This window comes from Geotrypetes seraphini, chromosome 1 (genome assembly GCF_902459505.1).
Source record: "Geotrypetes seraphini chromosome 1, aGeoSer1.1, whole genome shotgun sequence".
Classification (NCBI taxonomy): Eukaryota; Metazoa; Chordata; class Amphibia; order Gymnophiona; family Dermophiidae; genus Geotrypetes; species Geotrypetes seraphini.
This window is the reverse complement of record NC_047084.1, coordinates 506,277,704-506,290,563: the sequence shown is the minus strand read 5'-3', so window position 1 is coordinate 506,290,563 and position 12,860 is coordinate 506,277,704. Positions and strand designations below refer to the sequence as shown.

General features: G+C 40.1%; 1 protein-coding gene across 5 annotated transcripts in view; it reads left to right on the top strand.

Moving 5' to 3' along the window:
- FANCC (FA complementation group C) overlaps nt 1–11,749 on the top strand; it is a 344,396-nt gene extending 332,647 nt beyond the window's left edge. For 4 of the 5 annotated variants that reach the window (XM_033928093.1, XM_033928084.1, XM_033928101.1 and 1 more), the window contains one exon: nt 10,739–11,749. In XM_033928093.1, coding sequence (XP_033783984.1) covers nt 10,739–10,879 — 141 coding nt within the window. In that variant the 3' untranslated portion in view covers nt 10,880–11,749. Of the gene's footprint in view, nt 1–5,858; nt 6,956–10,738 lie in introns of those variants that run through there. The other variant, XM_033928110.1, reaches the window with a different exon arrangement.
- Nucleotides 11,750–12,860: the final 1,111 nt, after the last annotated feature.

The window sequence follows — 12,860 nt, the reverse complement described above, 5'->3', positions numbered from 1 at the left end:
CAGATGAAATTAACCCAAATCACAGATGCCAGATACTAGGGTCCACCTGGGGGGTTAGCGCCCAAGAAAAAGATCTGAGTATCAATGTAGACAATAGGATGAAACCTTCCGCCCAATGTGCAGTGACGGCCAATAAAGCAAATAAGATGCTAGGAATTATTAGAAAAGGGATGATAAATAAGACAAAGAATATTATCATGCCTCTGTATCACTGCATGGTGCGTCCTCACCTTGAGTAATGTAATGTAATGTAATTTATTTCTTATATACCGCTATATCCTTTAGGTTCTAAGCGGTTTGAAGAAAATATACATTAAGATTATAAATGAGAAGTAAGAAGGTACTTAAAAAATTCCCTTACTGTCCCGAAGGCTCACAATCTAACTAAAGTACCTGGAAATTAATAAAGAAGAGAAAATAAAGATGGTTGAAAAAAGAAAAATTCTATGTGAACTTATAGGATGGAAATTAAACTGACAGTGAAGAACTGTATGAAACATATGAATGCAGTTAGAGAGGGTAGGTTACAATCTATTTATGGTATTTGTTTAATTGGAAGGTGTTAAGGTGGGTAATTTGGGGGAAGGTTATCTGAAGGTAGGTGAATCTTCTGGAGGTAAAAGAGGAGGGGTTAAGATATTTGGATGAATTTTTTGAAAAGCAGGGTTTTGATTTCTTTTCTGAATGTTTTGAGGTTGTCTGATATTGTCATAAGATTGGAGATGGAATGGTTGATTTTTGCTGCTTGTGTTGCCAGAAGGTTGTCAAACATTTTCTTGCGTTGTGTGCCTTTGAGTATTGCCTTCAAAAACGACATAGCAGAATTATTAAAGGTTCAAAGAAGAGTGACCAAGATGATAAAGGAGACGGAGGAACTCTTGTTTGAGGAAAGGCAAAAGAAGTTAGGGCTCTTCAGCTTGGAAAAGAGATAGCTGAGAGGAGATATGATGGAAGTCTACAAAATCCTGAGTGGTATAGAGCAGGTACAAGTGAATCTGTTTTTTATTCCATCAAAAATTACAAAGACTGGGGGGCACCTGATGAAGTATCAGGAAAATACTTTTTTTAAAACCAATAGGGAGAAAATATATTTTCACTCAGAATAGTTAAGCTCTGGAACACTTTGCCAGAAGATGTGGCAACAGTGGTTAACATAGGTGAGTTTAAAAAAGGTTTGAACAAGATTGGTAAAGTCCATAGTCTGCTATTGAGACAAGCATGGGTGGACCCAATGCTTGCTCTGGGATCAGTAGCATAGAATGTTGCTATCATTTGTGTTTTTGCCAGATACTTGTGACCAAGATACTGGGCTAGATGGACCATTGGACTGACTATGGCTATTCTTACATTTTTATGAGTATTCATGAGAGAGATTTGTGTGCAGTGCCTTCACTGCATTCAAATTAAAGAGCTGCACGGGAACGGGGATGACGGGGATCCCGTGGGGATGACCCTTCTGGTCGCAGGGATCCCGTGGAGACGCCCCTCAAGGTCTCGGGGATCCCGCGGGGTTGGGAGGCAGCTTGAGCTGACTAGGTCGGTTTTTTTCCTGCCCTCCTGCAACGTGCAGGGTTCCCAGCATGCCAAGTGTAGCCGACCTGGAAGTTTTCCCCCCGACTTCAGAGCTGACGTCGGAGGCAAGGCTTCACGTCAGCTACATGGAACGTGCAGGGCCCGCTGCCCTGCGAAGAAGTGCAGCACGAGAGGTACTGTCTTGCGGGAGGGGGGCAGAAAAGGAGGGAGGGATTGTTTGTGGAGCTGTAATACATTATGCCATGAGCCTGGTTTGTGTGGTTATAAATGTGTAGCATTTTGGGGGGTTTGTTCTTTTTTTATTATTAAGTTTCATTTTCTCCAAGATTCTTCTCTTGAGGTACTACTACGTGGGAATGAGGCACTGGGTTCTGATAATTAATTTCAACTGTCTCTGCCTGAGCTATCAGCAAACTAGTTTATCCTTTGAACTATTAGGTGTTCTGTAATAACCAACCTCTTTAATTAAGACAATGTGAAACTTCATTTACTACCAACTCTTATTTATTTTTTTCTTATTTTAAAGTTTCCAGCTACCCACTAAAATGTTTTATCTAGAACTATATTAGGTATTAATGAAACTGAGCAGGTACGGATCAAATAGTAGACTCTGTTAAGACAAACTAATGAGGATAAGGATATGAGGGTTTATTTTATAGTACTGTAAATCAGAGTTTGCATCTTTGAAGGGAGATATACACACGTTTACTTTTGGAAACTGTCTAACCCAATATATTCTGAGGGTGTCTCAGGGTGCCTGTTGAATTAGAGCAGCTTGTTAATGTGCAAGATAGATAGATAAGATAGATATTGTTGTTGTTGTTACATTTAAATAGTTCAACTTGGGAGGGGGGCAGAAAAGGAAGGTGCGAGTGAGCGGGCACACACGTGTTGTAAATAGGAGGAAGTGAGTTGGGACATAGGAGGGGCCCAAACTTAGGACATTTAAATTGAATCAGGTTGGGCAGACTGGAGGACCATTCAGGTCTTTATCTGCCATTATCTACTATGTTACTAGGTTACACAGGAGTGGAGGGAGTGCATTTTTGCTTTTTGGACACAGAAGACAAACTTGGGAGAGAGGATGGAGGAAGGGCGGGAAAGAGATGCTGAGGTGGGGGAGGGAATAGAAAGGGAGAATTGGGCGTGAATGAGAGGAAGAGATGGTATACAAGGGGAATGGAAGAAAGAGGAGAATTTTGGTCATAGGGAGGGAGTGAGGTACAGATGAAAGGGAAGAAAAAGATGAGAGGGAGAAATATGGTGGTGAGGGAACAGTGGGACAGAATGAAAGGGATGCAAGAGGGAGGAATGCTGGACATAGTAGTGAAGGGAATGGAGGGAAAGATGTGGCATGGTGCTGGAGAGGGGTGATAGGTTAAATGTTGGGCATGGGGCTGGTGGGCAGGAGCGAAAGATGAGAAAGGGATAAATGCTGGACCATGGTAGGAGGAACCAATGGACAGCAACAGAAGAATCTGCAGGAGATGGGAAAGCAGAAAAAAGAAACTGGGACCAACTTAATTCAAATCTCTTTCATGAATTTTCATTGTGGATATCCTGGAAACCTGACTGGCTTGGATGCCACTTATAGGAAACAATACACATCAGTATTGTTCAGTCCTTATCATTTAGGACATACTATACGGCCTCAGAAATGGAGCCTACGCACAGCAATGTAGTCACAAGCTGAGACAATCCGCGTAGTTAAAATGCTCCTGCTCCAATCATTGGCCACTAAATGTTTATTTAAAGTACTAATTTTTAGCTTTTTTTGATAGATTTATTACTATAACTGTGATACTATTTCAAAAAATCTTCTTCAAATACTGTGTGTATTATCCAGATTTGAAAAACTAGACCCCAAAAACTTATCTGCTTTGTTTAGTAGTCTTCACTGGCGGAGTCTTTATCATAAAACCTCAATACATGTCCATTTGCCAACGCGGCCAGCGTTTCGCGGGAATTACATGCATCCGCTGCGTCAGGGCCACCGGGACATTAACACACACCCCCACACTGAAAATAAATACAAAAATTAATACATTCACACTCAAGAACTAAATAGCACAAAAATTTTTTTAAAAAATTAAATAGTACACCACTCACATCAGTGCATTCGGTCACAGCTTTTCAAACAGTGCCAAGATGGCAACTACATCTTTTTATAAACTGAGTAACGTAAACAACTTGCTGACGTAACCAACACGTAACACATGGACGCTTCACAACTCAAAGAATGGCAATTAGTAGAAATGTTGCCATTCAAAGGACCTATTCAGACCCTTGGGCCAAAGAGTATCTAATCTATTAATCCAGCGCTGTTCTCGTTGTGCAAGATAACGCCTAAAATCACCCCCTCTGCTTCCCGGGATATCCACTTCCAAAATCAGAGCTTTTAAGGACCAAAACTCATGGTTATTGTCGATACAATGTTTGGCCAAAGGAGCCCCAATTACTTTATTTTTGATGTTACTTTTATGTTCGGTAAGCCTTATAGTAAATTTCCTCGAGGTCCACCTCCCCTTCAGAGTTTCACTTCTCTGAGCGTTTTTAGGAGTCATTTGCTCTCTCCCCACTGGTATATAGTATCAATATAGTCAGTCTCTCACTTATTATTTCATCCAATTTACTGACTAGTATTCACATATGAGTCCCTGTATGTTTTTCTAACGGGGTCTTTTAATAAGGCATTTTTTCCATACCAGTTCTTGGGGCCTATCATGCTTTTTTTCTATTGTGCCTTGGATTTCCTCTTCTTCATTGCTATATATATAGGTGACATATAAAATACCACTTTTCACCAAACTGCACCTTTACAAACAGAGCAAATTTTTACGCACCACTTATCTCATTTGATTGTATGAAAACAGCACAGAAGAACAAAGCAGTGCTGTCCATAACAGTAGGAATGCAATGCTGCTGGTGTGGCTTGGAACCATTTAGTAACTGAAACAATTTTTATTAAGAGACAGCAAACAGCAAAAAAAATACACAGCATTCACAAGATCTATACAATAAGCAGAAACCCCACAACAATGCACCCAGCTAATCCCCCCTCCCCCACCCAAGAAAGGAAAACCTACAACAGAAAATCCAAAGAATCAAATGGCATGAGAAGGTGGTACTCTGACCCCCCCCATTGCAAAAGCCAGAATACATTCTCCAGGAGTAGAACCACCACCCCCCTCCCACACACACACAAATATGCTCTAGAACAGGGGTGTCCAACCTTTTGGCTTCCCTGGGCCGCATTGGCCGAATAAAATGTTTCTGAGGCCTCACAAACGCTGCAGCAAGACAGATGAGGGAGCCGTCAAGTCGGTAAACACCTGGGGGCAGCAGAGGAAAACACTGCATTGCCCTCGACCGGGGCTGCACAAAATATTTCACGGGGCCGCATGTGGCCCTCGGGCCGCAGGTTGGACACCCCTGCTCTAGAACCATTTAAAATTGAAATACATAGGGGTCTCAGGATTTGTTTAAGATCATATAGTAAGCTTTAGATAATCAGTCTGAATGCCTGTCTCCAGTTTAACTAGCATGTTTCACTGCATTTTTCTGGTGGAGAAAAACATCAGAGGAAGAGACCATGTGCTGTATACCTTATTGTTAAATGGTTTCTATTACCTGCGGATGTCTTTGGGAAAATTCCCATAACTTGACAGTTTTGTACATTTGGGTTAGGTTTGGGGAATCTTATACAATACCTCCAAACCAAAATGGTTAAAATACAAAATCCTAATTTTAATGCAAACTACATAAAAATGAAAAGATACCAGACTCTAGTGTTAAGCAAAAATGTACACATGTGTGTTTAAGTCTGGGATCTGGGCTGGGCTGTTTTTAATGGCAGAGGTTGGATTAAATTTTTCAAAGCCCAACCCTGTTCCAAGCCTAATTACAGTACAGCTTGTGCCAGTTTTGCCATCATGCATCTTCCGGGGAAAAATGGATCTGAGTTTACTGCATGAAGGATTCCTGTAAAGGAGAAAAACAGGCTTGAGAACAAGGGGTTATTATTTTCCCTGCCTTCTGATGCACCTCACATATAATACAGCATGTTACCAAGATCAATTGGATTAAATGTTGGTATAAACTCAATAGAAATGACATCTTTTACTATCTTGCATTGGCGTCTTCCTGTCTGTACTTCCAACAGAGCATCCCAAGCAAATTAGTGAGACAATACAGGACATAATTATCTTCATTAATCAATTAACCAACTCAGGTTCTGGTCTATATGTTAAGGTGGACTGGCTAAATTAAAGGTACTGTCACTTATTTATAAAGAAACGTGTCTTTTTAAACAAATCTACTTTTAGGGTGGTGAGCTGTGAACATATCCAGAATATACAGAAAAGTCAATGCAGAAAAGAATGTTTAATACTAGCACACAATATTTCCAATAAACAGACTAATGAATTCTACATCTTCACCTGAAAATATGGACAAAGAAACAGGGAACAAGGTTAAGAGTGTGCACAATTTCTAATGTTTTAATCACAAATATGCAGCTGTTCTACAGAATTGCTTTTTTATTTGCTATAGACTTTAATGGATAAAAATCTGTTGGAATTCCTCTGTTGGGGAGAGTGTGGCGCAGTGGTTCAAGCTACAGCCTCAGAACCCTGAGGTTGTGGGTTCAAATCCACGCTGCTCCTTGTGACCCTGGGCAAGTCACTTCATCCCCCCGTTGCCCCAGATACATTAAATAGATTGAGAACACACTGGGACAGACAGAAAAATGCTTCAGTACCTGAATAAACTCATGTAAATTAAATAAATAAAATGGTGACATTTGATATCTCTGTAGAAGTCTACCTGTGGCCACAGAATCTGCCAGTTTGCAAAAAATATCCCCTTTTCTGTTTATTTAAATGAAAATTTGATCATTACATTCTGGAGTAGAATAATTTGCCAGGTAACTTAAAATGTACCGGTTTGTTTTCAGTCTAGGCAGGGTATGTGGTTGGAGAGTGTATTTTTAAGCAAGCTTAGAACAGGTCAAAAGGAATCCTTGTGGTAGGGCAAGGATCGGGTCAACAACGGTACAGTAGGCAGACTGGATGACCCAAATGAATTTTATCCACTGACATCTTGTATGCACCAGTTTTGTAATATTTTTTTAATGCTGCATCATCAATTTCTGCTATGATGGTTAAAGTTACCTATGATGCAGTCAGTAGCTCTAAGGTGGTTGCATTCATAGTTAAATGGACAAGAACAACAGATGAGAATAGGGAATAAAGCTTCAAGATGGCTTAGGCCAATACAGAGTGTCCCTCAAGGGTCAGCACTTTCTGTGTTACTATTCAGTTTTTATTTGCAGCCATCGCGTGAAGAAATAAGATCAAATATAGATGATAGTAAATATTTTCCCCCTATGCTAATAGCAGGACTAACTGTGCCCACCTAACTGTGCCCACTTTAACACGTATCTTATAGTATAAATTATGTACAGTATGTAAATAAAGTAGTGGAAAAAAAACTCCACTTCAAGGTAGCTGAGAGTCTGCTCAAATGGAAGAAAAAGCCTCAGGTTTTATTGGCAGAGCTCAAGCTCAAACCACCACCTCCACATCATTGGTTAAAAAAAACTTCCATAGAATGACAACTCGCCGTTGAGGTTTAAATTAATTGAGGACTGAGATATTTTGCAACTGAAACCACTGTGAGTGTTTAAAGCAGCCTGTTAAAATGCACCGTTTCACAGCACTAAGCTGTTTCTTCAGGGCTAATATGGCCTTGCTTGAATCTTCACAGAGTGACAGTGTTGTGCTCACAATCTCATCAGTGTCACTCTATGGAAGTTTTTTAGCCAATGATGTGGAGGTGGTGGTTTGAGCTTGAGCTCTGCCAGTAAAACCTGAGGCTTTTTCTTCCATTTGAGCAGACTCTCAGCTGCCTTGAAGTGAAATTTTTTTTTTTTTTTTTTCAAATTATCTTTATTAGCAACTGCAAAGGAACATACTGTTCTGTTTTATGATTACTAAGTGGAGTTTTATTGCACTACTTTATTTATATTTTCCCACTTCACCTTTTGCAATATTGCAGTATGTAAATGTTGCACATGCACGCACACAACTGTGAACATTCTTTGGATGACTATAAAAATATTTTCTGTAGTCTGCCCACGTCAACAAATCATCTCAATTGAACATGGCGGCAAAGGCCATATTTAAATATAAGGTTTTGCTCCCAGTATTTAAGATTGCAAATAATTTGGCATTTGAATGTTTAGTTCCTCACTTATATATCCAGTTGTATAATCAGAATGTGTGTTGGCATCTAAACTGTGGAATGTGTTATCCAGTAAAGTACAGGCTATGCCAAATTCACAGATTGTTCAAATGGGAATAAAGACCCATTGTTTAGGCAAACATAGTCTTACACACAATGTAGAGATCAGAAGTGAGATGACCAGGTCCTGACATGATCAATTCTTAAGGTGTTTTATTGTATTTTATAAGTTGCAGTCACTTTTGATCTTTTGCTGGAGGTAAGGAATAAATCTATATATATAAAATCGGATGTATGTGTGTGTGTATGTGCCGCGATCACGCAAAAACGGCTTGACCGATTTGAACAAAACTTGGTATGCAGATCCCTCACTACCTGGGATGATATGTTCTGGAGGTCTCGCGGCCCACCTGCACACGTGGGCGGAGCTACAAACATAAAATCAGATTTCACCCATTCATGTCAATGGAAAAAATGTCAAAAGCTGCCATTCTCACAGTAATTCAAAAACGGCTTGACCGATTTGAACGAACCTTGGTATGCTGATCCCTCACTACGTGGGGTGATATGTTCTGGGATTCTCGCGGCTCACCTGCACACGTGGGCGGAGCTACAAACAGAAAATCAGATATCACCCATTCATGTCAATGGAAAAAATGTAAACTGCTGCCATTCTCACAGTAATTCTAAAACGGCTTGACCGATTTGAACGAAACTTGGTATGCAGATCCCTCACTACCTGGGGTGATATGTTCTGGGGGTCTCGCGGCCCACCTGCACACGTGGGCGGAGCTACAAACAGAACATCAGATTTCACCCATTCATGTCAATGGAAAAAATGTAAAAAGCTGCCATTCTCACAGTAATTCAAAAACGGCTTGACCGATTTGAACGAACCTTGGTATGCAGATCCCTCACTACCTGGGGTGATATGTTCTGGGGGTCTCGTGGCTCACCTGCACACGTGGGCGGAGCTACAAACAGAAAATCAGATTTCACCCATTCATGTCAATGGAAAAAATGTAAAAAGCTGCCATTCTCACAGTAATTCCAACTACCTGGGGTGATATGTTCTGGGGGTCTCGTGGCCCACCTGCACACGTGGGCGGAGCTACAAACAGAACATCAGATTTCACCCATTCATGTCAATGGAAAAAAAGTAAAAAGCTGCCATTCTCACAGTAATTCAAAAACGGCTTGACCGATTAGAATGAAACTTGGTATGCTGATCCCTCACTACCTGGGCTGATATGTTCTGGGGGTCTCGCGGCCCATCTGCACACGTGGGCGGAGCTACAAACAGAAAATCAGATATCACCCATTCATGTCAATGGAAAAAATGTAAACAGCTGCCATTCTCACAGTAATTCAAAAACAGCTTGACCGATTTGAACGAAACTTGGTATGCAGATCCCTCACTACCTGGGGTGATATGTTATGGGGGTCTCTCGGCCCACAACTCTATGTTGCTTGCTCAAGGGTGGGTTCACCCAACAATTTATATGTTCTTGCTCCTGGAGGTGAAACTAAAAATGTTGTTTATAATCACGTTTTGCGTTAGTTGTATTGTATTCATTTTGTCAAATATTTCACATTATAATTTGAATATTGTACTTTTTATTAAGCTGTAAAACAATAATTTCATTCACCACTATAAAGTATCTTTATTTGAATCCATTTACAGTGTTATTGCTATAATTAAATACCCGTGCAACGCCAGGGCATCAGCTAGTGTAATTATATAAAATACAAGTTGTTCCTCACCTAAAACCATGGTGATTGGATAAGTTTTAAATAAATGTGTGTATATTCTGTTTGAGAGAGATGCAGGATAGACAGAAAGTCAGGTAGGTTAGGAAGACTCTGGGGAACTTGGGAAGGAGGAGACAAGAAACAGACTGTGGGTGTCTCAGGGCAAAAGAAGGGACAATCTTCGACAGAGAACCTAAAAGATAGGCTTGAGACGAGACTCTGGAGAAAGAATGGAAAACTAGCGAGGGCTGCAGAAATGAATGAGAAGAAGACAGCAGCAGAACCCAGTAGATCTGCAGGAAGGACATATTTTGGTGAGTCTCAGCCAACAGGTGAGAGAGCAGTTCAGAGCTGTGGTGATGAGGCAAGAAAGAAGAGAAAGCAGCAGTGAAGAATGGAATTAGAGAAGGGAGCTAGTGATAAAAAATCTCCAGTGTAGGGCTGGAAGGAGAGGAAGAGGGCGTAGAAGAGAGCAGTGGCTGCAGTGGAGAGAGACAAGCTAGCGGTGGCAAAGTGCTTGGAAAGTGAGGAACAGGGGCTGATTACCAGAATTCCATGACCAAAGGTACATTCTGCAGTAATCGCCTCAGCTGAAGAGCTACAACAAACAGAGCTTTGTCCATTGCAATATAAAAATAAATACTGAATAATGGATTTCAGCCTCTGATCCCAGCAGTATTGTAGTGTCATTTGAGGGTAAAGGAGCTGGCTGTTTGCCGTGTCTTGTTGCACTAGGAGGTGGGGGGAGACAGTTCATTTCTCCTCTAGTTAAGCACAGCTAGTGATAACATCTGCACGCACTGCTATCAGGCTGAGCTTGCCTTGTTTTTCCCACTCCTCAAATGTGGTATAGTTCTGGATGTTTTTCTAAAACATAACTGTATGTGACTCATCAGCATATGAGAGCGTGCTATTTAGAATTGTTTGGGAACAGACACAATTTTCCTTTTGGCTATATTTACTTTCCTGTTTTTGTCCTGCTGCCTTTGCCTCTCCTAGATCAGTAAGAAACAAAGGCAGAAGGCCACATCGGGATAAAAACCAGAGGTCCCTGCACTCTTACTTTGGGGTAGATAGAAAACATGATATCCGTTTGTGTTTGTTGTGGAATCTCAGATTATTAGCATCTGGAGCACAATGCAGCATTTTTGTTTCGATAATAATTCAAGGCGTTTCAAGACCATTCTCACTCTCCTCCCCTCCCCCACAGATGACGCAGACTGTGGAGACAGCCTACGAAGTTTCCAATATGTTGGCTCGCACTGCAAACAGACTTAGTATTCTTGGATTAAAATATCAAAGGCAAATAAAGCTGGCAAATGAACTACTTCAAGAAATTCAATCTGCATGAAAGAAGTCAGAACAGCTCACAATACTCTGGAAATATGGCAGAATGGCATTAAGCAAATGAGGCTTTTAGCCTCAGGAATAGTTGCTTGCAAATCCTGTGATATGGTCTCCCTCAAAAAAAAAAACCTGGTGTGTTAGAGCAAGCAAATACATTGTTACATAAAGGGAAAACATTCTCATTGGAATGATATTTTCTATAGTTTTAGGTATATGTTTGCTGGTTTGAATATAAGAAACAAGCTTTAAAATATGAAAATTATTTACACAGAAGCTGAAGAAGACTCCAATGAACATCATGCTATTACTGTACTAGTGTTTACTATTTCTATAGTGCTGTAGGGTGTACATTTTGATATTAAATAGACACTCCCTGTTCAGAAGAGCTTACAAGCTTGTGTTCCTTACCAAGTGTAAGGAATTTTTCCAGTACATTTCCTTTGCATTGCCTTCATGGTACCCTGTTCTTTAAGTATCCAAAACCCGACACTGTCTTTGTGTTGTGCTGTGTGCTTTGCGTGCAGCTGCTGTACAGCCTGAGGTTTGCATCTAGATAAGGATGAGTTGAGAAATTAACATGTGTGAGTCTGGAAACCCCACCCATGGCCCTTGAGGATCTGCTGACTAAGGTGTAGTGGTCATAAGACTTAAATCCTACTTTTACTAAATTGCTTCAGTCTGATTTTGAATTGCAATTTAGGATCTTTCATCCTAAAGGAAATAGACAAGTTTTGAAGCACAGGCCTGTATTTTTACTAATGAAAACAAAAACTGTGGAGACAGATGTTCTGGAGATAATGTATTATACACTGACATATAAAAACATGAAAATTCAATAAAAAAAAGTACAATGATAAAAAAAATACAGTGATAAAAATTCAAACCAGACCCTACACGGTCCGTGTTTCGGTGAACACGCCTTCCTCAGGGGTCCAATAGTTTGCAAATTCACATAAAGAATTGGACTGAAAACAGTCTTTTGTCTTTAAACATGTGAGCAAAGAACACTGCAGACAAGCTGAAGTAGCAAGTCAGTAAATATCAACATTCAGTCATCAACTAGAAAATTCTTAACAGATACATCAACTTTCAGTTATCTGTTCGAAATTTCTTAAACAGATACGTTTTCTGGGTTTTTCTAAAGCAAGTCAGCGAAGAAAGAGTTCTAATATCTGAAGGAAGATCATTCCAAATTTTCATCATAGTAAATGCCAAAGAGTGTGAGAGCCTACCTAAAGTTTGAATCCCTTTAGTAGAAGGGAATATTAATTTGAATTGATGTATATTCCTAGTAGACCGGAGATGATAAGAGTTAAAAGAAAAAATAAACAGTGGGGGGAAAAAAATCCCATATAAACTCTTAAAAACAACATTAGCACATTTAAATTGAACCCTCCAATATATTGGAAGCCAATGCAGTGCCCTCAGTAATGTAACTTGTTGAAAATGATTCAAGCATTGTTATCCGTGATCACTTGGAAGCACAGATGTAAGTCTGGCTTTATAACTCAAAACTGTTTTCAGCCACAAAAACAGTCAAAATGAACATTTGGGACTAGCCAGCTTCGAGCTCTGTCTGTAAAGTCTCAAAGTTAGTCATATGTTTTCATATAACCAGTTCGGATGTTGGCTCGCCCAAAATGGTCATCTGTAGGTGTGAGCAGCTGTTTGATATTAGGAGTGTGGAGGGTAAACATGTTCATTTAATTTAGTGCTTTCTTTCTTTCGGTTTAGTGCACACAAAATACGAGACAAAATGATGAAATTTTGTCATGTGGAGTGCCATTTCCAATCTAAAACAACTATTGTATTTTCCATGTCATTGTCAGGCAATCACCCTACACTCTCAAGAGACAAAATAATTTCAAATTTGCATGCTTCTACCTTTTTAGGGAGCAGCCCTGGTCCTCATAAAACAGACACTTTACCTCAAATGGAAAAACCTCACATGACATGAATACAGTGTTTCCCAGAACTCTCTCTTT